Source organism: Talpa europaea (assembly GCF_964194135.1).
Source record: "Talpa europaea genome assembly, chromosome: 16".
NCBI classification, from domain to species: Eukaryota; Metazoa; Chordata; class Mammalia; order Eulipotyphla; family Talpidae; genus Talpa; species Talpa europaea.
In genome coordinates this window covers 10,489,698-10,516,305 of record NC_140084.1, presented here as the reverse complement: position 1 = coordinate 10,516,305, position 26,608 = coordinate 10,489,698, and the positions used below count along the sequence as shown (strand labels likewise).

General features: G+C 38.6%; 1 protein-coding gene across 2 annotated transcripts in view; it reads right to left on the bottom strand.

Annotated features, from left to right (window-relative positions):
• Positions 1 to 107: 107 nt before the first annotated feature.
• AP1G1 (adaptor related protein complex 1 subunit gamma 1) overlaps positions 108 to 26,608 on the bottom strand; it is a gene marked incomplete at its 3' end in the record, with an annotated part of 47,532 nt that continues 21,031 nt past the window's right edge. For both annotated transcript variants that reach the window (XM_084256898.1, XM_084256899.1), the window contains 17 exons: positions 26,390 to 26,485; positions 25,870 to 25,950; positions 25,613 to 25,711; positions 25,469 to 25,524; positions 23,794 to 23,907; positions 20,445 to 20,585; positions 19,651 to 19,705; positions 15,205 to 15,327; positions 14,944 to 15,033; positions 13,928 to 14,055; positions 12,690 to 12,794; positions 10,994 to 11,135; positions 10,673 to 10,799; positions 5,424 to 5,531; positions 5,145 to 5,305; positions 1,417 to 1,515; positions 108 to 209 (listed from right to left, as the gene is read on the bottom strand). In XM_084256898.1, coding sequence (XP_084113024.1) covers positions 108 to 209; positions 1,417 to 1,515; positions 5,145 to 5,305; positions 5,424 to 5,531; positions 10,673 to 10,799; positions 10,994 to 11,135; positions 12,690 to 12,794; positions 13,928 to 14,055; positions 14,944 to 15,033; positions 15,205 to 15,327; positions 19,651 to 19,705; positions 20,445 to 20,585; positions 23,794 to 23,907; positions 25,469 to 25,524; positions 25,613 to 25,711; positions 25,870 to 25,950; positions 26,390 to 26,485 — 1,827 coding nt within the window. The remainder of the gene's footprint in view (positions 210 to 1,416; positions 1,516 to 5,144; positions 5,306 to 5,423; positions 5,532 to 10,672; positions 10,800 to 10,993; positions 11,136 to 12,689; positions 12,795 to 13,927; positions 14,056 to 14,943; positions 15,034 to 15,204; positions 15,328 to 19,650; positions 19,706 to 20,444; positions 20,586 to 23,793; positions 23,908 to 25,468; positions 25,525 to 25,612; positions 25,712 to 25,869; positions 25,951 to 26,389; positions 26,486 to 26,608) is intronic.

Here is a 26,608-nt window from a genome sequence, read left to right as displayed (position 1 = left end):
GCTCCTCATGCCCATGGTACAGTTGGGGGGGACTTGCCAGCGATCACAACCTCCTTCCCAGAGTTCCTTTGATTGAGTGGGATAAGAATGAGAATGGTGTCGGAACCTCATTGCCAGGACTGAGGGGGAAAGTTGTTCACCTCCGCTAGATCTTGCATTGCTGAGCCCTTGTGATTATATGTGAGCTTGATCCGCATTCGCAGCTGTTGCTGTGAGAAGAAAGATCATAAATTAATGGCTAAAATTAAAGCTCTAGAACCTGTTAAAGTGAAGTTGTCTCTTAAAAATGACACATGGGAAACAACAAAAACCACACAGGACCTCCAGCTATTAATCGAGGGACCAACACCACGCAGTCAAGTAGCAGAACTGCATCCCCAGAACACAGCTATCTCCTCTGGCTTTGATCCTAGAACTACACTGAAAGGACTGCACCACTCTGGAGCATTTTCTAGTAGCATATGCTGAGCGCTTTTCAAAATGTTTCGACCCTTGTATCCAAGTTTCCAGAAAAATGAGGTAAATATACTCCTATTACAGGCTCTACATTCAGATCTAGCTAGCATTGCTTTGTTTGTAAAACCTACAATAAAGGTGAAAACAAACTTGTTTTCATTCCCAAGGCATGAAAGGGGGGGTAGGGAGGAAAGTATAAACTTATAGAGAGCAATACCAGGCCTAAGAGATCTTAATTATAAATACATTTTTACTCTATGTGGCAAATTTCAAGCATTAATACACTAAGAAAATTTTTACTCTGTGTACCAGACCATCAACAGAATTTCTGTTTGTGTTATAGCCAGATACTTAAAATATAGTGAGCAGCAGAAGAAAAGCAAGAAGAGGTAATTATACTCACTAATAATGATGAGACATACTAGAAATCTTTCAAAGTGAAGAAATTCTCTGAGCCATTTTCAAAATCTGGCCAAAGTGATAACTATTAAGAGGAGTAAATTTACTTCTTTGACAAAATGAAATAAAAAATATTGCTTAATTTCCGTTTCTAAAGCTATTTTTCATTTGGCTGCTTCATTAAAAGTGTCCCCACTTTTGCTATAATAATTACAGTACTAATGTGGCTATTTGGTTGAACGAATGTTCTTACCCCAGAACGTAATTTGTTTAAAGATAAAAATGTCTCCTTCTCTCCCCCCACAAAAGAAAATAGACACAAACAAAAAATAGACCTTTAAGCCTCTGAATAGAGGGTTTTTCAAGCTGCATTTTAATAAGATACCACTAACCCATTTAATGTGTCTGGGTCTGCTTATTACCTATAAAAGAACAAGGAGACATTTTCATAGATCTCGTCTATGACTATGAGTCAGAGAATTCCAGAGAAATAAAGCTAAGTTTTCTTTCAGGAAATGCACTTACACCTTGCTCAGGCCTGTCTTCCAGTGTGCTACTCACCTTCTGTGGGTTCAGCACTTTAATGACTTGTGTGACAGTCCCTGTATTAAATGCTGGGACAATGCTGCTGCTAGGCGACAGGAGCTGCAGCTGGAATGTCTGGGGGAACAAAGGGCATGCTTCAGAAAAAGTACTGCACTTAATGCTATCTCAGCGATGTCCACAAAAAATAATCTGACACCCAGATCATGGCTCAAGTAATAGATTTTCCTCCTACTACTTTCAATTTTTTTCCAGATATCGCAATTCATAGTATGTGGGTTGACCATCACTTCATGGTATTTATAAAACCCCATTGTTTGTCTTTGATCATGAAAACTAGCAATGACCCAGTCTTCCCTTTCTGGCAGAAGGAACTTTAGCCTACCATGTTCCAAAAGGTGACCAATTCTTGCTTTGGCAACTTCATTTAATAGTAACTGATCAACTATGCAGGTAAAAAATACAGTACCCATGACAAAAAAATAAAAAAAGGCTAGAAAGAAACAAAAGAAAAGTAGTTTTCTAAAAATAACAAACCAGCATACCAGTTACCAACTACAGGCCTCAATACTTTCATGTGTTTGGATGGCTGGGATCCAAAAACTTGAACCGTAGATTGTTAGCATTATTCTATGCACTACAATTATTTATTTATTTTTAAAGATTTTATTTATTTATACAAGCAGTGGGGAACAGGCCAGAGGCACGGGAGGGTGAGAGAATTCACCAGAGACAAGAGTGGGGAGCAGAACAGGCAGACAGACTGAATGCACTGTGAGGGGAGCAGTGGGTGGGCGAGACAGGAGAGGTCTGCCATGCCATGTGGGTATCTCCCTGGCCGGCTAGGAATCAAATGGTGCTGCAGAGGCTGCGTACAGTTTCACAGCACTGTGCTCAACCCTCTGTGTCATCAGGGAGGCCCTGCACTAGGATTTTTTAAATTCTGAAACTTCAGTTTCTGAATTTTTTTTTTTTTTAAATAGAGGCATGTTTTATTTATTTGTTTGTTTGTTTTGTTTATACATGCACTGGGTACAGTCAGAAGCGCGGGAGGGTAAGAGAATTCACCAGAGCCAGAGCAGGGAGCAGAACAGGCAGAAGGACCGAAGTACACTGCTGAGGGGAGCAGTGGGCGGCAGGGGAGGTCTGCGCGCCATGTGGGACCCTCCTCCGGTGGCCGGGGAGCAGCCGGGGATCGAACCGGCGTGGCAGAGGCCGCGGGCAGCTTCGCAACCCAGCGCTCAACTGCTGCGCCACCGGGGAAGCCCAGTTTCTGAATTATTAATGAGAGAAGGGAGAGGTAAAAGAGCAGAAGAGAGAAGAAAGGAGGGAGTTAAAAAGACAAGGGGGGGCCTCCCCTGGTGGCGCAGGCAGTTGAACGCTGCGCTGTGAAGCTGTCTACAGCCTCTGCAGTGCCGGTTCAATCCTGGCTGGACAGCAAGGGTCCCACATGGCACAGCAGACCTCTCTGTCACGCCCACTGCTCCCCTCAGCAGTGTATTTTATCAGTCTGCCTGTTTTGTTCCCCGCTCTGTCTCTGGTGAAACCTCTCACCCTTCTGCGCATCTGGCCTGTACCCGGGTTCTTTTATAAATAAATAAATCTTTAAAAAATTTTTAAAAATAAATAAAAAGAGAAGGGGGAAAGGAAGAAGAGAAAAAAGAGGGAGAGTGAGGTCTATCTAGTCTTACCTAAGGCCAAAAATTGCAAGAATGGAGATATAATCTCAATGCACAAGACTTATGATTTTAGGTCTTACAGTTTTACTGTCAAGATAAATTACGTACACTGAAATATTTATTTACATTTATTTTATCACATGTGAAATGCTGTGAATTGAAATGAACAATATTATCTTATCTATCACTGAGGCTGCCAATTAAACTATGACAAGTCTCCAACTGCATGCCCCAGAAGTGCCATCTTCTAGTAAACTGCCCAAATGACCACACAAAGGGAAAGAGGAGAGGCACTGGCTGTGTGTTCTCTAGGCTCTTCAGAAAATAGGGAGTCATTTCTTTGTTCATGTATTCAAAAAAGGTGATATTGCAGACATCAAGGGGATAGGTACGATTCAAACAGGAATGCCACATGAATGTTACCATGGCAAAATGGAAGAGTCAATGTTACCCAGTATGCAGTTGGCACTGTTGTGAACAAGGGCAAGATTCTTGCCATGAGAATTAATATTCACAATGAGCAGATTAAGTATTCTAAGAGCAGATATACCTTCCTGAAATGTGTGAAAGAAAATAATAAAAAAAAAAGGAAGTGAAAGAGAAAAAGGTACTTGGATCCAACTGAAGTGCCAGCCTGCCCCACCCAGAATAGCACACTTCGTGAGAACCAATGGTAAGGAGCCTGAGCTGCTGAAATCCATTCCCTATAAATTCACAGCATGATAGTATGAAAAAAAATAACAGGAGACCTGTGGACTATATAAAGAAAGTACTTCAATTTTAGATTATGGTCAGTAAACATAGGCCATGGTAGAATCTATAAAATATGATATTTCATTATGAAGTTCAAGATACATCATTAGGATATGCAAATACCCATTGTACAGTAGAGTACCAAGAACAAAACCTTTTTTAAATAAAAGAGATGATGTGTTGCTAGGACAGCAGCCTGAAACAACACATATAAAACCCTAAGCTGCAAATTCTAACATTTAGAGCGTTGAACACATGAAAAGTGCTTAAAACAGCACCTACCACATAAAACACAATTGTTCCCCAAAGGAACACTATGAAGTAGATATCATTACCATCACCACCCTTTGCAAATGAAGAAGCACAGAGGTTAAGAAACTTGCTTAATGGCATACAAATGATACTGAAACTACTTCACTCTACTACTTCCAACACACCTGCATTATTCTGGCTCCTAAGAAATGCAAGTAAAGAAGGTTGCAAGTCAGCACCAGTCACAAATTAAAGGTCTTCCATTTCCCAAAGTGCACTGTCTGAATGCCATACTTACTTACACGTCACTGCAAAGATTACATTTGTTTAGCCTAACCTGGGGTTGGCAAATATGGCCCATGGGCCAAGGATAGCCACCTATTTTGTAAGTAATGTTTTAATGGAAGACAGTCACACTCATCCATGTATATACTATGTTTTTATGTTATAATAGCAGAACTAAGTACATGCAACAGAGACCATACAGTCTAAAATACTCTTTGTATTTACAGAAAGTTTTTCCCTACTCACTTTAAATCTTTTTTTAAAACTTCTTTCTTCAAAGATGTACATAAACACTCCTTAAACTAGATTTGATATAAACAAAACCTCAATTTATAAAAAATAAACAGTCATTATATCAACAGCAAACTAGATGTTAATAAAGGAGGAATGTTTCTTTCACTTATCTATCAAGAGATGAAAACTTTTAACTCTGATCCAGTGACTAGATTGCCAAATAGATCAAATCCCTCATCCTGACAAACCTTAACCCATACTAGAATATGTGTTCTTTTTGCTCTATATCACCATGTTACTTAACTCAACTTGTTTTCTGTATCCTGAGCATTAAGGGACCACATTGTAGAAGTTTGCTCTTACCAACATAGTATTTCTGACCAACTGAAAAGTATTCACTAAAATGACAAACTTCAGTAAACCATACTAGGTACATTATTGTTATTCTGAATTAAATCACAAACATTAAAATATATCCCTTGCCAAATGCATTTTTTTAAAAAAAAAAAAACAAAGGAAAAAGGAAAGAACACATTGTAGCACCTTTGGTACTGCAGCCTGGAAAACAAAGTCTGTCATGTCCAGCTCTGTGCTGTTGGAGGCCTGTATCGTTATCACTGTGACACTGGGGTTGGTGTTTGACCGTTCAAAGGTGAATTCTATCTTCAAGCCATTCTTACTGTATGCCGTGATGGAGGGGATACCTAAGAAAGCACAGGAAGATCAGTTTAACTGTAGTCAGCCTACTGCTTGTAGAATTATTACTCCCTTTATTCAGTAATTCCCTCTCTTGCTCTAAAAAGGCAACACCAGTGATCTCACCTGTAGAGATGTCATTGAAGAGAGGCTGTGATGAAAGTCCATCCAACAAGAAAGGGGGCTGGGATACCTGTGGGACTGAGGCAGGGGAAGGAGCAGCAGCTGGAGCACCTAAAGGAAACATTTCAACAAAAGGTCAGTCTTTAGCCAGCACAACAAAATTCACCAAGAAAACATTTCTTTTTAAAAGATTTATTTATTTATACAAGAACTGGGGTACAGGCCAGAGGTGCGGGAGGGTGAGAGAATTCACCAGAGACAGAGTGGGGAGCAGAACAGGCAGACGGACCGAAAACACAGCTGAGGGGAGCAAGAGGTGAGACAGGAGAGGTCTGCCGTGCCATGTGGGTATTTCCCTGGCCAGCCGGCCGGCCATCAAACCCGTGCTGCAGAGGCTGTGGACAGCTTCACGGCGCTGTGCTCAACCTGCTGCGCCACTGGGGAGGCCCCAAGAAAACATTATAATCTCACGCTAAGGGAAGGAATTCTTCAAGAAGGTATAAAAAATATAAGTCATAAAGGCAAAGAACTAAAAAACACCACAAAAATAGAAACCACAGGCAAGATATAGTGTTTGCTATACAACAAATGGATGAGTATAAAGAATTATAAATATGATCTATAAATTAAAAAAACTCAATTTAAAAGTGATGAGAGATATGAACAGAAAACATGAAAAGGGACTTGAATGAAAATGTAATCTTATGAAAAGATACTCAATCTTACCATATGAAGGGAATTTATGAATCACAATGAGGTATTATTACACACCATCAGAAAGGTGAAAATTTCAAAATGTGGTAATACTAGAAACTATTAAGAATTCAAAGCAACAATGGCTTTTTAGCTCTGGCATAAGAATGTAAACCTGTATAAACAAACTGTAGAACAATCTAACAATAGTAGAGTTGAACATGAGCATGCCTCTTAAGTTCCTCAACCTCAAAACTAATAAAATGTTAGACTAGATAATTCTTTGTTGTGGGTGCTGTCTTGTGCATTGGATTATATTTAGCAGCATGTCTGGTTTCTACTCATTAAATGATAGCAGCATCCTCCTAGTTAGGACAATCAAAAACATCTCCAGATACTGCCAACCACCCATATGCAAAATTTCTTCCAGTTGGGAACCATTATCTTTCTTTTTTTTTAAATAGAGGCATGTTTTATTTATTTATTTATTTGTTTGTTTGTTTGTTTATCCATGCACTGGGTACAGTCAGAAGCGTGGAAGGGTGAGAAAATTCACCAGAGCCAGAGCAGGGAACAGAACAGGCAGACTGACGAAACACACTGCTGAGGGGAGCAGCGGGCGGCAGGAGAGGTCTGCGCACCATGTGGGACCCTCCTCCGGTGGCCGGGGAGCAGCCGGGGATCGAACCGGCACTGCAGAGTCTGCGGGCAGCTTCGCAACCCAGCGCTCAACCGCTGTGCCACCGGGGAGGCCCGATTATCTTTCTTAAGAATGCTTTAGAAGACAAAACTTGCAAACTGATCATGGATCTGTGGCATACAACAGGGGAGGAGGAGGAAGAAAGATCAAAAGTGGGGAGGGAAGAGCACAAGGGACTACGGTGATGGATCACAGGGGAGAGAACTATAGGGACTACACCTGAGGGGAGAAAGTAAATAATGTACAAAAATGAACAATGATGCAAGAAAATAAATAAATTTAATTAAAAATAATTTTTAAACCATAAAAAAGGAATGCTTTTGACTAATTCTTGCATAGTACACACAGAGACACACAAAGGTGTTACACAGCATTATAGTTTCTAACAGAGAAATATAGGAAACAACCAAAATGTCTATCATCAAGATAATGCATGAGTAAATTGTTACATATTGACAAAATTAAACTATGCATAATAGTAAAAAATGTGATTGCACTAGAAATACACTTAACATGACTCATTCTCCAAAAATACAATGTTTACCTAAAAAATAACAAGGTGCAAAAGAACACATTCAGTTGGGTAACACTTCTAAAAATGCAAAAATTGGTGAAATAGTACTACATACTATATCAATTGGTGAATAGAACAACTGAGGAATGGCAGACACAAAATTTAAGCACTGATTTAGAATAGAGAGCAGTTACCGGAGGGAAGAAATCATCAGATTACAATACTTAACAGATCCTTCCAAGTACGTACAAGTTGAAGAGCATACAATAGAAGGTAAGTCATAGAACTGAACTGAGAGAACTGAGAGAAATCAGGATTCTAAGAGGTATGCAAAATTCAGCAAAATAAATAGAATGTATTTTATGTTTAAACAGATTTTCAAACTACTTATGAAATTAACTGAAAATACACTATTTTTAAAAACATTTATAAGGTGAAAAAAATGAAGACTAAGATATCTTTTAAAAACTTGAGCACAGGGCCTCCCTGGTGGCCAAGGGGTTAAGCACCGCACTACGAAGCAATCCGTAGCCTCTGCAACATGAGTTCTACCCTGGCCAGCCAGGGAGCAACCCACATAGCAAAGCAGACCTCTCCTGTCTCGCTCGCTGCTCCCGTGAGCAGTGTATTTCAGTCAGTCTGCCTGTTCTGTTCTCCGCTCTGTCTCTGGTGAATTCTCTCTTCCCCCCCTGCATCTCTGGCCTGTACCCCAGCTCTTGTATGCACAAATAAAATTTTTTTAAAGGATTTATTTATTTATTTATGCAAGCACTGAGTATAGTCAGAAGCGTGGGAGGGTGAGTGAACTCACCAGAGCCAGAGCGGGGAGCAGAACACGCAGAAAGACTGAAGTACACTGCTGAGAGGAGCAGCGGGCACGGGAGGAGAGGTCTGTGCGCCATGTGGGACCTTTGCCCGGTGGCCAGGGATTGAACTGGTGCTGCAGAGGCCGCGGGCAGCCTCGCAGCCCAGCGCTCATCCGCTGTGCCACCGGGGAGGCCCCACAAATAAATCTTTTTTAAAAAATAAAAAAAATAAAAACTTGAGCACACTAGAAAAAAAATGACACTAAAATCTGATCCAGCAAGGAAGATTAGCAAGAAATACAGATGGTTAAACATAAGATTTTTAAAACAAATGTGAACAGCACAATACGTGCAGCTGAACACATGACCAACGAGGTATACAAAGAAATATTCACAGAGTTGACCTAGCTTAAATAATCTCATCTAGCAATCTTCCAATGATTCCCATTTGTAAAACAATTTTAGAAACGTGTTCCCATAGGAAATCAGAAACTACATATTGGTCCTAAGTCCCTCAAATTTTAGTTTTTTTCTCATGAAAAGTATAATAGGTAGTTTCAGGAAACAACAGAAACTTCCTGCTCCAATTCCTCCAAAGGCACATGCTCAACTTCCACTGATTTAAATTACGATGTATTAGGATGTCACTGTAAGATGGGTTAAGGAATCTAGGACTCAAAAATTAACTTACAGATGTAAAGAAAAATGGGAAAGTACATTTAAAACACACTGTGAATAAGGAAAGGAAAATCTAAGCTTTTAAAGATTTTTATCATTTTGCCTCTTATAGTCTTATTTTTTTTCCATTTCTATTTATGTGTTGATTTTTATTTTACATTTACTTATTTTCTTATATTGTTCATTTTTGTACAATATTTGACTTCTCCTTTCAGGGGTAGTCCCTGTAGTATTCCCGCCACTACAGCATCTGTGACCCATCACCATAGTCTACCCTGTTTTGACCCCTATCCCACTTCGTCCCCTGCTGTATGCCTCAGATATATTGTCAGTTTACAAGTTTTGTCTTTTTCCTGACCCTTTGTTCTTTTTCTCTATATTTCACAGGCATATGAAAAAACATTCAACAGCACTTGCGATGAAGAAATGCAAATGAAATCCACAATGAGAAACTACCTCACCTCAGTGAGAATGGCAGGGAAAAAAAAACTTAGAAACAGTAAGTGCTGGAGAGGATGCGGAGAAAAAGGAACCCTCTTACACTGCTGGTGAGAATGCAAACTAGCTGAACCACTACGGAAAAAGCCGCGTGGAGGTTCTTGAAAACACTAAAAATGGATCTACCACATGACCCAATGATTCCACTCCTGGGAATCTACCCCAAAAGACACAACAACATTAATTCCAAGGGAAACGTGCAGTCCTATCTTTATTGCAGCACTATGTACAACAGCTAAGATATGGAAACAACCTAAATGCCCCCGAATAGATGATTGAATTAGTAAGATATGGTATATATACATAATGGAATATTACTCAGCAATCAAAAAAGATAAGCTCATGCCATTTGCGGCAACATGAATAGAACTGGAGGGGATTATGCTAAGCAAAATAAGTCAGAAGGAAAAAGAGAAATAGCAGATGGTTTCAATTACAGGTGAAATTATATAGTCTTTTATATAAGCAAATAGGAAGGAACAAAAAACAAACCTATATATTAAGAGCCCATGACAAATGCGTTAAGGATATAAAAGGAATATGCAAACAGGAAATGCATGTATAATACAGATATGTGGATAAATATTAAACATTCCCTGTGATTAGAAATAAAAATTAACATAATAGGCCAATCTTTCACCTGCTTAGGCTTTTCAAAATGATAATATACGATACTTATGACTGTACAATGAAACTGGAAGCCATATACATTGAAGAAAGGTAAATAACATTTATGATTTACAAAGCACCTACTAAATGTCATGCAATCACTTTCCTCATAAATACCCTGTGAGCTAAGTATTTAACATCCTATTTTAAACAGATTCAGGAAGACTAAGTTACTTAGCCTAAGAAAGCAATTCAAAATAAGGAAAAACTGACATAACCAAGTTATCTGTTAAGGTGTTAGTTATAAAACACTGGAAACACACAAAATGTCCAAAAGTAATGAATCGAGTAAATAATGGCAAACTTTTAGATAAGATATTAGAAAACCACTTAAAATTATAATTATAAATAGTACTATGTACTATGGAAATGCTAATATGTTTAGAAGCATATCATCTACACACTAAGTTTTATAATAGCTATGAAGTTGTTTTTATTTTGGCATCTGAGGATTTGAAACTGTCTATGAATGACTCCAAAGTACATGACAAATAACATTTTGAAATTTTGTTAAGACATAAAATCTTAACTCTGGGAGGATGCTGAAGTTGAAAACAATCTTTGAGGTTCTATTCTTCTTTCTCACTTTACCATTTCTATCACTTGCTAGATTGACATGCTAGAAACTCAGTGTAGTTTTTCCCCAAGGTCTTTATCCCAATCCATGCATTAAATAACTCCTGTCTGGCCTCACCTGTAAGGTTGATGTCTCCCAACAAATCAAGAAGTTCTCCACCAGCAGAAGCTGGTTTGCTTGTAGGTGCAGTTGGAATAACAGGTGTTAAGTCATTTCCTCCCAACAAATCCAACAAATCACTGGCCTAAACAGGGAAATAATATCTCAATTCATTAGTCATTTGTCTAATGTATATCTAATGCAAAATTCTCCCAACACATACAAATAAGGAAGAGAAACATCAATCCAACTAGGAACACTAAAGGGAATAAACTTAGAGACATGTTAGAGGGAACTGTAAGGTCATCAGGAACCCTGGATAAGCAAGTGAAAGGCTACCTGGTTGGTAGGCTGTGGCCCAGAGGGTGGCGGCTTGGTCTCTAGTGGAGCTGGTTCTGTCTCTCCATTTGTCTGCACAATTTCAGTAGGGCCATTTGTGGTCACTTTTTCCATGACTGGCATTCTCTCAAGCAGGGCAGACCTGGAAGAATCTGAAGTGGTTAAATTCTAGGCAGTTAACCTAGATTCCCTACCCAAAACTATCACTACAATTATACTGGAGTCAAAAATGGAGAGCTAGGACTCCCCAGTGGCGCAGCGGGTTCAATTCCTGGCCGGTCAGGGAGATTCCCACATGGTGCAGCAGACCTCTCCTATCTCACCCACTGCTCCTCTCAGCAGTGTATTTCGGTCTTTCTGCCTGTTCTGCTACCTGCTCTGTCTCTGGTGAATTCTCTCACCCTCCCACGCCTCTTGCCTGTACCCCAATTCTTGTCTAAATAAATAAATCTTTAAAAAAAATTATGAGAGGGGGCCTCCCGGTGGCGCAGCGGTTGAGCGCTGGGTTGTGAAGCTGCCCACAGCCTCTGCAGCGCCGGTTCGATTCCCGGCTGCTCCCCGGCCACCAGAGGAGGCTCCCACATGGCGCGCAGACCTCTCCTGCCACCCGCTGCTCCCCTCAGCAGTGTACTTCGCTCCTTCCGCCTGCTCTGCTCCCCGCTCTGGCTCTGATGAATTCTCTCACCCTCCTGTGCTTCTGACTGTACCCAGTGCTTGTATGAATAAATAAATAAATAAATAAATAAATAAATAAATAAATAAATAAATAAATAAATCTTAAAAAAAAATTATGAGAGGAAACCAAATTATATATATAAAAAAAGGAGAGTATCACTCCTTTCAACCCCCAACACACAGACTAAAAGAGAAGGCAGATTACAAGAATACCTGACCTAAATTCCCATTTGGATTAAGGACAAGCAAGAAACCTTGAATGGACAAAACTCTCAACCTAAATCCTGAGAGACTGAGATTTCTCAGTGATTAGAGTATCAGAAAAATAAATTAGTAGGTTGGGCCTCACTGGTGGCTCAAGACGTTAAGTACCGAATGCGGTGAAGCAATGAAGCAATCCGCAGCCTCTGCAGCACGAGTTCGATCCCTGGCCAGACAGGGACAGGGAGCAACTCACATGGAGCAGCAGACCAATCCTGTCTCTCCTGCTGCTCCCCTCAGCAATGCACTTCGGTCAATCTGCCTGTTCTGTTCCCCACTCTGTCTCTGGTGAATCCTCTCACCCCCCCCCCCCCCGCATCTCTGGCCTGTACCCCAGCTCTTGTATGTATAAATAAATAAATCTTCAAAAAAAATAAATAAATAAATTAGTAGGTTTTAGTCTCCAATCAAGGAGATGCTACACAATAGAAGAGGGCAAGTGACATACACCAAAATGTTAATAGGAATGGTATTTGAATTAGATTCTCTAAAAAAACTACAATTCCTGCTGAGTAGCCAAAAAAAATGGAAAATGAAGCAAAATTTCCAAAACAAAGGGAGAGAAGGGGAAAAATACAGTTAACTTATTTCATCATCAGCTAGGTAGAAGGACAAAACAGAAATAGCCAAGCAATCAGAACTAAATTGAGTTGTGAAGTCAGTTAATAAAGCACAGGGGGTAAGTATCCTTTATGGATTATCATGACAATTTGCTAGGGATGCTAAAAGGCACATGCATACCTTCACTTCTCTCACTTACCTCATATGGTCGTATTTCTTAAAAAGTGCATTGTATTCTACTGCCCTCTGCTGGAGCTCCACGTCAATGCTGCTTCCATAGATGGAAACCACTTTCTTAATTCGGCTTTGGAATAAAATGATAAATGAGTTCAGATACCCAAAAGAAAATTCATAAATAAGCAGAGAAAATAATGTTTCAACCAGAGCTTTCTGGTTAAAAATTTAAAATTCATATCCTTTCTTAATTTTTCAAAAATAAAACACTTTTGGGCCTCCCTGGGGGCACAAGGGGTTAAGTTGCAGCACTATGAAGCTAGCTGCAGCCTCTGCAACATGAGTTCGATCCCAGGTCAGGGAGCTACCCACATGGTGCAGCACACCTCTCCTGTCTTGCCTGCTGCTTCCCTCAGTAGTGTATTTCAGTCAAACCGCCTGTTCTGTTCCCCACTCTGTCTCTGGATAGTCCTCTCACCTCCTGTACCTCTGGCCTGTACCCCAGTTCTTGTATGCAAAAATAAATCTTTTAAAAAATAAAAAGTAAAAAATAAATAAAATGCGTTTCTTTCATCTTTATTCATCCAACATGTACCTCGACACCAACCATTCACCATTATACTTATTCTAACTTTGATGTGATTGTTGTCTGTTAAATATTCCATACAATAAAGTTTGTTAGTACCAGTTATCAATTTACTACAAAAGAAACTTCATTCTCTTCTTTGATAACTTAAAATAAGCTCTATCAACAAAAGGGTCATAATACCAGACTTGTCTCAACAAATTCTAGCTCACAATTTGAAGAGTGAACCAAAAATATTTTTCATAGGCCTTATGTTAAGAAGCAAAGCAGAAAGCCTAAGAAAACTAATTTGCTGGGAAGTTGATCCAAGAACTGACTTTTATTCAAAATAGCAAAGAACAGAATTTGAATACTTAAACAACTAACCCTCATGATTTTCTTCCTATTAAGACATCTCAAAATATTTTAACACCAGAATCTTTACATGGTAAAGTAACTTCTCTACTTTAAAAAAGAAATTAGAAGTCTGATTTTAAAAACATAATTTTTTACCTTCAAAATAATCAATGATGGGGTGAGAAAGAGCAAAGTATAAATAAGGATTAACCACAAACTGATGATGTGGAATAACAGATATGTGCAATTAATTTTATTATTCTTTCTACTTTTGCTCTACTTGAAATTTTCCATATTAAAATTACAAAATAACCCTTTCACCCTACTTTTGCCATACTCACTTTACAGTACAGGTGAATCGAGTAGAAAGCTTCATAATGGCAGTGAGGGCATAACCTCGAGTCACAGAAGTAGACATATTAGAGATTAGGACACTTTCTAAAATATCCAACACTTCATCTTCTGTTACCTGGGAAGAAAGTAAAGACAAGGTAGAATGAATTTACCAAGTATCTAAATCTGCTATCAAGTCACAGGATGCCACAGAAAAACAACAGTACCATCACTACCAAAGCTTCTAACATGATCTATGCTTTGTCAAAGTAACTGCCCACGCTGATCCATCATTCAGAAATAGGTACAAAGGAGGTTAAAAAAAGAGAGAAAGGGGCCTCCCTGGTGGTGCAAGGGGTTAAGCACAGCACTATGAAGCTATCCGAAGCCTCTGTAGCATGAGTTCGATCCACGGCCGGCCAGGGAGCTACCCACATGGCGCAGTAGAACACTCCTGTCTCAACCGCTGCGCTCCTCAGCAGTATATCTCAGTCAGTCTGCTTGTTCTGTTCCCCAGTCTGTCTCTGGTGAATCCTCTCAATCCCCTGCACCTCTGGCCTGTACCCCAGTTCTTGTATGCATAAATAAATAAATCTTTAAAAAAAATTAAAGAGAGAAAAATGCGAAAGGACTGAAAGGCATGCCGTAGCTTTATGAAGCAGGAGAAGAAGAAAAGAAAAACTACACATTTCTGCTAAAGCCCATTCTTTAATGAACAAATGTAAATAAACCTCATTTCTTCTTGTTTATTAGCAAGATAAGAGAATTATCTCACAAGCAAGCAAGCGCACGCACACACACACACAATAATTCAGTCAGATGGAGTGGGAAGTAGGTCCTAAGGGGGTCTAAAATGACCACCCAATAAGTTTCGTCTCAAAAATGGGTATGTTTCCCAATATAATTCTGGTGCTAATTCTTTAAAAGGATTTCAAAAGAAGCAGCATCACCTCTTCATTAAATGTTATCATCTTATAACCCAAAACACTAGCTCCCCCACTTAACAATGAGCCACAAGGTGTACCTGAATTGGCTCCTCCTCTTCACATTGGCCAGACACGAGAAGATCTCCATATTCACCGATACACCATGCAGCTACTTGTACCAAAGGTTGCTGTCAAAAAAGGCACCATGCACAGTCAAAAAAAAGTAATGCAAATCACCGTTCATCTGACCATGAAGGTCAAAACAGGCATAGCTAGAGTGTTAGTTATACGAACACACACACACAAAATAAAGGGTTATTTTCTCCCTAAAGTAAAAGACAGACAAATGAATTACTTACTTGAGAATAATCACCAAGAATTGCTTTGTACAAGCGCTGGACAGTGTAGGCATGCATCTCCACACTATTGGTTATTAACTGGATCAAGTTGGGAACTGCATCATCACGAACATAACTTCCTGCCTAAAAGGAAATGCAGACAGTTACCCCCTAAAAACAAACAGTAATGGTAACAAATATTATCTATGGCTGTTGTTAAAAGGATACTGCCACAAAACACCCTCAAAGACAACGTTCCTTCCAATTCTCAGGGTGATAACCAGTTCAAACTTCAAAATCGTACTTACATAAATGAATATTGTAAAATTTTATATAAAACAAAATCTTCTCTGTCCAAAGTAAATGAAAATATAAAGGTTTACATTTCAAAGAATACCTTTTTTTATGTGAAACAGACTAAACTTTCAAAAGTGTAAGAAGTACATTCACTGGGAACTAGTTAAAAACACCTCTCCCTTCCCACAATTTCACAAATATTGGAGTTCAAATCCTACTGGCTATCGTACCATTCTCCAAGGGATAGAAAGGAGAGTGAGCGTATATTAAGGGTTTAAAAATATTTTAATAAGCAAGAAATGGTAACTTTTGAAAAACCTGAGTTTGTCTAAATCATCACACTGTCTTTTAAAAAACAGTTTATAACTATTACAGAACCAATCATTAGTCTCAGGAATGGGCAATATTTTGTATTTAATTATCCACTTTCTTTTTTTAACTTGGTCTCTCTAATGTCCTCTTCACTTGTGGAATCTGAGATACTATTTGCAACTATGGAACAAAAGAAAAGCTATTAAACCGCCGAGGAAACTACATCTTGGACTTAAGAGTATTATAAGCAGACTGCATAAGCCATAAAAAGAGTGGAACCTGTGCCTAATCTCAGCCCACCTGGTCAATCTCCTGCTACTAGACAGAGAGTGCATCTGATTTACCAGACTGACACCAGAGCTAAAGCATGGATACACTGGAAAGGAAAATGAAAAAGAAAAAATCCTAGGTGGCTAGGAACACCTCTCCTGTTAAGAGAAACAAAGACAGAGGGGGAATTCTGGTCAAAAAAGGAAAGATGAGGAGCTAAAAAAAAAAAAAAGGGTAAATTTGTGGTGTTATATTCTTCCCTAATGGGAGAAAGTATCAAAATAAAAAAAAAAAAAAAGAGAGAGAGAGAGAAAACTTCAGTATGACCTGACACATAGATTACATCATCCAAAAACAGCAGGATATACATTTTTCTGAAGTTCACATGTAACAGTCACCTAGACAGACCACGTTCTAAACCATAACAGAAAACTTAAAAAAAAAAAGTATTAAAGGAATTCTACACCACAACCATGTGGGATTTATCCCAGGTATAGAAAGTTGACTCAAACATTCACAAATCAATATAATCTAGCAGACTGAAAAAGAAATCATGATCATAATGAGAGAATCTAGTCAATTGGAAAAATAAAAAGAAAGCATTTTGAAAAAACTGGCATTTTGATGAACATTGTGCTTTGGGAGTTCTATTTTGCCTTTCTTTTAAGTCTTAGAAAAATCTAAGAAAATGTCTTTTTATTCATCTTCTGTTGGAATAAAATTTTCCCATTAAAGACAAGTATTAACTTTTAACCTGTACAAAATTAATTCATTCTACATAAACTAGGAAAGTACATCATGAACAGAATTCCATAGCAACAAACTACATAAACATTTTAATGGCATCATTCCCTCCTACAGATGTTTCATAATTTACTTAACCCATGTTCATTTGGAAACTTCTAGTTGTTTTCAGTTTTCCCCTATCAAGATCAGGATACTTTGTAAATACATCTTTCTATACACATTTTTGTACACTTGTTCTTTTATTTTTTCTCTAAGAAAATGTTCTAAAACTTGAATTGAATTAAAAGATATCAACAAAGTCTTCTACTACATACTGTACTCTGGACAGATGGCACTATTTCATACCCACTCGAAGTGGAGAATGCTGCCTGTTTATTTTTTTTTAAGATTTATTCTTGGGCCTCCCTGGTGGCACAGCAGTTGAGCGCTGGGTTGCAAAGCTACCCAAAGCCTCTGCAGTGCTGGTTCGATCCCCGGCTGCTCCCCGGCCACCGGAGGAGGGTTCCACATGGTGCGCAGACCTCTCCTGCCGCCTGCTGCTCCCCTCAGCAGTGCACTTTGGTCCTTCTGCCTGCTCTGCAACCCGCTCTGACTCTGGTGAATTCTCTCACCCTCCCGCGCTTCTGACTGTACCCAATGCTTGTATAAATAAATAAATTTAAAAAAAAAAAAGATTTATTCTTATATATTTATACATACAAGAACTGGGTGTAGGCCAGAGGTGTGGGGAGGTAAGAGGATTCACCAGAGACAGAGCGGGAGCAGAACAGGCAGATCAACTGAAATACACTGCTGAGGGGAGCAGCAGGCAAGACATGAGAGGTCTGCTGCGCCATGTGGATTAGCTCCTTTGTCAGGGATTAAACTCATGCTGCAGTGGCTGGCAATAACTTGATAATGCTGAGACTCTAACCCCTGTGCCACCAGGGAAACCCTGTTTCTCTAGTTTCTTTCTTTCTTTTTTAAAGATTTTATTTATTTATACAAGAGCTAGGGTACCAGCCAGAGGCATGGGAAGGTAAGATGATTCACCAGAAACAGAGTGGGGAGCAGAACAGGCAGATGGACTGAAAACACTGCTGAGGGGAGCAGCGGGTGAGACAGGAGAGGACTGCCGCGCCATGTGGGTAGCTCCCTGGCCAGCCGGAGACAGAACCCGCACTGCAGAGGCCGCGGACAGCTTTACAGTGCTGCACTCAACTCGCTGTGCCACCAGGGAGGCCCTGTTTCTCTATTTTCTGACTAACACTAGGAATTAAATTAAAAAGTATAAGTGAAAAATGACACTTCACTTTTATTTTGCTTACTGCTACTTTACTAGTAAGGGTAATTTTTCAGTTAACTAGTCATTTCTCTCTCCGCTTGGGAATTAGTTGTTCAAATGTCAATTATTTCCATTAGAGTGCTTAATGTTTCCTATTAACTGTAAGTTATTTATAGATTTAAAACATTTTACCCTGGCACATGTTACAATGTTTCACCCCAGTTGTCTTTTAACTTTGGAGAATTTTTTCTTTTTTCTGCAAAAACGTTCAATTTTAATGTGGTCAAATTTGTGAATGTTGGGCCTCCCTGGTAGTGCAAGGGGTTAAGATGCAACCTATGAAGCTATCTGCAGCCACTGCAGCATGAGTTTGATGCCCTGCCAGGGAGCTACCCACATGGCGCAGAAGACCTCTCCTGACTCACCCGCTGCTCCCCTCGGCAGTGGATTTCCATCGATCTGCCTGTTCTGTTCCCCACTCTGTCTCTGGTGAATCCTCTCAACCCACCCCCTCCCCCGCCCTACCTCTGGCCTGTACCCCACTTCTTGTATGCATAAATAAATAAATCTTGAAAAAAAAAATCTGTGAATGTTTTCCTTTATGGCATTTACTTCTGGTCACAAAATCAGACATAGTTAAGTCTTCTTTATATACCACCACACTTTTATTTTTACTCTAAAATCGCTAATCCTTGTCCTTTAACTAAATGATAGACAAGTGTCCAAATCCTGGAAAAAGGACATAAAAAAACTACCTTATAAAACTATTATTTTAAATCCAGAATATATTTAGTCATTCAAAATTCTCCAATGGGCCTCCCCTGGTGGTGCAGGTGGTTGAGCGCTGCACTGTGAAGCTGTCCACAGCCTCTGCAGTGCTGGTTTGATCCCAGCCGGCCGGTGAGGGTCCCAATGGTGCAGCAGACCTCTCCTGTCACGCCCGCTACTCCCTTCTGCAGTGTATTTCGTCAGTCTGCCTGTTCTGTTCCCTGTTCTATCTCTGGTGAATCCTCTCACCCTCCTGCGCATCTGACCTGTATCCCGATTCTTGTATAAATAAATAAGTAAATCTTTAAAATAAAATAAAATTTCTCCAATGGCTTCCCATTACACTCAGAATAAATCCAATCTCCAGTGAAATCACATAAAACCTAGTCCCTGCATTAATCCTACCATTTTCTGTCACTTTCCCTCTACATTCTTGTCTCCAAGGAGGCTAAGCTTGTTGCTATCTAAGGATTGTGCAGCATTTGCTTTTCCCTCTGATTAGTTTATTCGTCCCCCAAATATTTATAAGGCTCCTCATTCAAATGTAACCTCTTCTGAATAACAGGCCCTGACTACTCTACCTAAAATACTTGGCCCACTGCCCCAAATCCCTTCCTCTCCTGTCATCATTATAGTCCCTCATGCTACTTTAGTACTCATCATAGCATTTCCCCTGCCTGAAGTACAGCACAATTCCCCTGTGACTCTCCTATCTCCCCACTGGAATATAAGCCTCATGGTAAGAAGGGCTTTGCCTATTAATCAGCATACTCAGCACTTGTCTATGTTGACCCACAGAAGCTACTTACCGTTGTCAGAACACGCATAATTGTGTCGATATGCCACCGTTTAGAGGGTGCATACCTGAGAAAAAAAGGCACCAAGTAAAAAATTGCAACCTGTAAACTAGACTGTGATCACTGACATTCAAAATTCCTACATATAGTCATGTTAACTTCACAGGTTAAGTAATTACATGTGGGTACATTCCACCTTCAAATCTAATAAATATCCCCATCTAAAAGGGTGATGAAATGGTACATAGTAAAACATCAATGTTCACATAACACACCAATAGGAGTTGCTGAGCTAAGAAATGGAACCCTCTCCATTTTCTCAGAAAACAATTCACAAAGTCAGGGGAAAAAAAGAAGATAGGGAAGAAAGAAGAAAAGAGACTGGCCCTGACTCAAGACACTCAAGGAACAGGAACATATTTCCTTAATTCATAGTAGAAATAGGAGCAATAACACCACCACCACATTTTGAGATACTTCTTCCTGAAGGTTATACATAAAATCACAATGCAGATGCTATAAATTCCCTATTCTCATCATTTAAAGAGCACCATAAATGAGAGGTTAAAAAACAGATATAAGGGATTTTATAAAAGTAGGAATTTGTTTTTGCTGGGGTGGGGGGATCTTCGTATACTTAAATGCCGGACTCCTGCTAGAATATCCTCAAAATTAATTTCTAGTCAGGAGCTTGAAATATGGGTTACATATGTTTTAAACATGTTTCCAACATTTCCCCATGTTCTAAAGATGCTTTCAAAAGTTGCAAGCATCTTTTACCAACAAAGGTAAAAATTAGGTCTTACTTTTCTGCAGCAAGAAAGATTCCAGATGCACAATCTGCTTTAAATTCTGGCTCACAAGAATCCAGAAAATAAAGTAATTCTTTCATCATGCCTCGGATGTTATTCCCATTTACTAGGGCAAAACTCAATTCCATTGCACGCCTTGCAGGATGGGGGAAATAAAAAAAGACAGTTATGAAACAATGACCAGGTATGTCTGAGCACCAACACTAGCACATATGTTACTGTTCACTCACATTCATGTGATTCCAACCCTTGCATGTGAGATAATCAAAGATATCAAAGTCAGTTTTGATATTTTGAATCTGCATTCAAAACAAATCTTCAAAAGCCCTAGGAAACACACTACTAATGACCAAATATATAGTTTGGGTTTAATACTCCATGAAGTTGAAATTTAGAATACTGGAAAGACTCAAAAAAGAAAGGCAATAAAATTATTACCCAATGATTAATATCTCTCTGCTTTAGTCCTTAAATATGTAAAAGTCACCATACTCCCCTTTGATTATATCCACTCTGGCCAAAGATAAAATAACATAGTTTACACCAAAGGGCATACAGAAATTAGAATAAAACAAACCTTGAGGGAATTATGCTAAGTGAAATAAGACAGAGAAATACAAATACTGTATGGTATTACTTATGTGTGGAATCTAAAAAAGCCGAATGCAAAAAAACACAGTGTGGTCAGCAGAGCCTGAGAGAAAAAGTGGAGATGTTGTCAAAGGGTGTAAATTTCCAGACAGAAGACTTGTGCTGCAGTGGCTGCCAACAGCTTCACAATGCTGAGACTTAACCCCTTGAGTCACCAAGGAGGCCCCTCAACTGTTTTATACAGGATAACTGAGGCACTAAAAAAGCTAAGTAACGAGATCCAATCAATTAAGAACAGAACCAGGATTAGATATGTGGCATGCTGGCTCCAGAATTTGAGCTCTGTTTGTTATACAGTCAGACAAAGAGACACCGGTTTTACCTTGAAATGTTAAGTCCAGTTATGAACAGGCCTTACAACAGAAGTGAGAAGGCCTGATTTCTATTTCTAGGTATGTCCAGTACAAGGAGTAAGGTTTAGAGCAAGCCATTTGATTCCTCTGGGATTATATTTTATTTTATTTTTTTTTAAAGATTTATTTATTTATGCATACAAGAGCTGGGGTACAGACCAGAGATGCGGGGGGTGAGAGGATCCACCAGAAAGAGTGGGAAACGGAATAGGCAGACGGACCAAAACATACTGCTGAGGGGAGCAGTGAGCGAGACAGGAGAGGTCTGCCTCACCTGGGATTATATTTTAATTATTTAAATAAAGGGCTCTTTATTTAAAGAACACTGCCTCTGCACTGCATTATGATCTGTCTGCACCATCTTCAACAAAGATGTCAGAGCTACGTATCTGGATGAACAAAATTGCAGAAGAACAGAATTAAAATGTAAAATTCAGGACAGTTTCTCCTCTGCCAAAATAATGACAAAAAAAGGTCTAAGGACAAAGGGAAAGCACATATTTTTAAATACGTTCATAAATTTAAATTCAAAGACAGATATGCACATAATGGTATTGGTAATTTATTTTTAAAGATTTTATTTATTTATGCATACAAGAGCTGGGGTATGGGGATGGACATAACTGCCTAGTCTCTCTCACTGGCTTGCTCTGAGAACCAACTGACAAGGTGCTTATAAATCCTTTGCCAACCTCTATATAAATGGTATTGAGGTCTTATCTTTAGATTGCCCCAGCACTTAGTACCTGTTCTCTGCAAATAAAAAGAACTCAATTATCAATAAATGTTAAGTCAACAGTTTCAGACTTTTTCTTTTTCTTTTTTTATTTTTTAACACTTTAGTTTTTTAGAACAGTTTCATTTTCACAGCAAAATTAAGCAGAAGTAGAGATTACCACAAAGTACAGTGTCATCCCCCCATCTCTCTATCAACATCCTCCACCACAATGGTACACTTGTTACAACTGAAGAACCTATACTGACACAACACGGTTATTCAAATTCCATGGTGGCACTAGGGTCACTCTCAGTGTTGTACATTATGTAAGTCTGGACAAACGTATAATGTCATCTCTCCACCTTCAACAATATTATACACAGTAGTGTCACTGCCCTAAAAATACTGTGCTCTGCCTATCCTTTCCTCTTTTTTATCTCCTTGAGACTTTTTTTTTTTTTTAACCATTTTCACAGTTTTGTATTTTCCAGAATGTCATAGTTAGGATCATACAAAATGTAGCCTTTTCAGACTGGCTTCCTACACTTAGTAATTTGTATTTAAGCTTCCTCCATGACTTTTCATGGCTTGATAGCTCATTTATTTTTTATAGCTCCAAACACTTTGGCTATACCAACATTTATTTATCCATTCACCTACTTCTAAGTTTTGGCAAGTATGAAATAAAGCTGCTATAAACATCCATGTGCAGGTCTTCTACGGACATTAGTACTTTTGTAAATGTAGTTTTATGCATATGGATAAGCAAAGCAGAAATGGATATCATGGTTTATATTCTTGACTCCAAAAAAATCAACTTTCATTAAATAAACTCCTAACTTGTTTCTGAATAAATTCAGCAGTTACATTAGAGAGCCAGAAGCAACAGTTATTCTTGGGGTTATTAAGTGAAGACTATTCTCCAAAGACTCATACAAACACAAAAGCAAACAATAAGGCAAGTAGGAAAGTCAGATCAGTGGAAGGCACAGAGAGGAGGACCTCAGAGATCATTTTCAATCTAATTTGCTCTGAATTTGAACATATAACCAAAACTTTATTGAGGCCTACTACAGTTAGGTTTTACAATCATCTACAGTTTTTCTACAAGAACTGGTAATTACTCCATCAAGGTAAATAACACATACCTTCTAAAAGTGCTATCTGCTGCCTACCAGTTATCCCTAGATGCACTGTTCTTAAAAAAAAAAACAACAACAACTTCTACTACTATAGGGCATGAGTACTGTGAGAAAGTGTGTGCTGTCAGCAATTTGAGTTTCAGCATTGTGATAACACACTTAGCCGATGGATCACTCCTTATTTTCATCCTCCAGCACACAAAACACAGTACTTCTGGCAAGTAAACTTTTACCCAGTTATCTGTATCTCATTTAATTATCAAAGTGCACAACTTTGCTGTGTACTTAAGTATTTCTTATTGGCTTCCTTAATTGACCTCAACTTCTAACTGCTAATTCTTCCCCAGAAAAGGATTTACTCTACAGAGTTCATCTGTAAAAACAGTACCTGAATATATAAATGTGAATACTCTCACTCTCAAATCTATTACAACATTATTGGGGGGAGGAGAGAGTGAGAGAAATCAAAAACCTCTTACCGTTTTATTGAGACATCCAAATCTTTCAGACAGTCCACAATTGTGCTTCTGTGCCTTTGCACTGCATTATGATCTGTCTGCACCGTCTTCAACAAAGATGTCAGAGCTACGTATCTGGATGAACAAAATTGCAGAAGAACAGAATTAAAATGTAAAATTCAGGATGGTTCTCCTCTGCCAAAATAATGACAAAAAATGTCTAAGGACAAAGGGAAAGCATATATTTTTAAATATTTTAAGAAATTTAAATTTAAAGACAGATACACATATAATGGTATTACTAAATATTTTTTAAAAGATTTTATTTATTTATGCATACAAGAGCTGGGGTACAGGCCAGAGATGCGGGGGTAAGAGGATTCACCAGGGACAGAGTGGGGAACAGAACAGGCAGACTGACTGAAATACACTGAGGGGAACAGCAGGCGAGTCAGGAGAGGTCTGCTGCACCATGTAGGTTGTTCCCTGGCACTCATGCTGCAGAGGCTGGGATTGCTTCATAGTACAGTGCTTACCCCCTTGCACCACCAGGGAGACCACTGGTAATGGTAATATTTTAAATGTAAAAGAGACACTATTACCTAAAGTAGGACAACCAGGAGAAACCTTGGATTGGCACTCATAGCCAAGTCCATTTAAGCTTCAGAAAGTGATTGACTCAATTTTCTCAAACCCTTCCAAACAGTACAACAAAATAAGCATATGATATGCCTTGTCAAGCCTTCATCCCAAAATGCAAAAGGAAATTATTTCAATTTTGCCATTTTTAGTCTCTCTGCTCCATGTGATGCTAATGCTAAAATGGTCTCTACATACATTTGAATTTAAGATTCAAATATTTAAAAATTCTTTTGGGGCCACCCTGGTGGCGCAGGCAGTTGAGTGCCGCACTGTGAGGCTGTCTGCAGCCTCTGCAGCGCGGATTCGATCCCGGCTGGCGGGCAAGAATCCCACATGGTGAAGCAGACCTCTCCTGTCTCACCTGCTGCTCCCCTCAGCAATGTATTTCGTCAGTCTGCCTGTTCTGTTACCCGCTCTGTCTCTGATGAATCCTCTCACCCTCCCGCGCATCTTTCTTAACATGTTAAGGAAGAAAAATTACTCTGATTAAAAGAGAAACAAAGACAAACAGGGTATACTACCATATAGAAAAATAATAAAAGATAACACCAATAAATTCATCTATTTATAATTCTACTAACTGGAATTTACAAAGACATTGCAGATTTGCAACATGAAATATTGTATTTTTTTTAATGTTGTGTTTTTCTTACTCATTTAGACAGGGGTCAGCAAGCTATAGCCTACCTACAAAAATTCGGGCTTCTACTATCTAGTTTTGTGAATCAGTTTTTATCAGAACACAGTCATACTCGCCATTTACACAGCTTGACTTTCATGCCAAGAAGCCCCTTCAGCCTAAAACAATCACCTAAAACTAACACCTACACAGAAAATGTTAGCTGGTTCCTGATTTATAGTGTGAGTATAAAATTTGAGTCACAAGGCAACTTTTTCAAATCCTTTACAAAAAGGTAGCTTTACAACCCTACTAAATATAAAAATCCACTTATATATGTTATTTCTCCATATACGGGTAATCTGCACCAAAGTCACTCTTGCAAAAGTCAGTTTATTAATACCAAAATACATAACAGTTTTTCAGTTAACATACCTAATATTCTTGTCGTTGTTAAGTAAGAAGCGACCCAGGATATTTATGGCTAGGACCTTAAAAAAAAAATCATTAAGTTAAAAATTCCAAGCCAATATTTTAAAATGAAATACTAGGGGTAAGAAAAGATTTAGAAAGACTTACTCGCAGTCCACTCTCTGACTTAATATCCATAATAGTCAAAACCGTTTCATAAAGAATAGCGTTTCCTACATTTTTACTAGTCTCTGTATTAGTGGCAACCTGCAAAGACACAGAACACATCCAGAAGTAACAAGAGACATTTTATAATTGATTATACCAACAAGGAAACACAAAACTATTTCATATAATCACTATCAGTCTACTCCCTGCTATATTAAAAAAAAACATTTAATATAATACAACCTTGGCCTGCTTACCTGTGCTAATATATCATTCATAGCTTCACTTGAGTCATCATCATTTCGTCCTAAAATTCTTAATAACCGCAAAATTCGTACCTAATGTACAAAATACGAGAAGTGTCAATAAATTATGTCTGCACAAAAGAAACATCACTTCATGTGAAATTCAAACAACTTAAACGAAGTCTTAGATCACATTAATAATGGTCAAAAATCTAAGCGAAGAATGTTAAGTATTATCTTTTTTGTATCTTGATAAAATGATTAGACAACCCATCATTTACCAATTCATGGCTAAAGGATAATATCACCTGCAGAATTATCAAGTTTACTGGTAAGTTAAGTCTTTATTGTAATACACATAATTTTGACTACTGCACCTAAAATTTAAGTCTATTAATCTAATAAAATACAGAGTTGGGTCACTATTCATTTATTAATACAATTATTTTAATCAATTTCTGCATAACACAAACTTAAGAGGAAGGAAACGATCTATTCCAAACATTTACAAAAAACTTTCTTTCAACCTCACCTGCAAAAAGGGATCACTGATACCAGAAACATCATGTTCTGGTGAATATCCGGACATGATGAGGTTCTTTAAAATACGAACTAATTGGGGAACAAGCTGCAGGAAAGAAAGGGCATCAAAAAACAGTGAACATCAAAGAATTTATCATAAGTAAGCAGGTGATTTGGCTTAGAAAAAGGATGCAGGGGTGTGAGTCCAAGCAAATTCTACTGATATCAC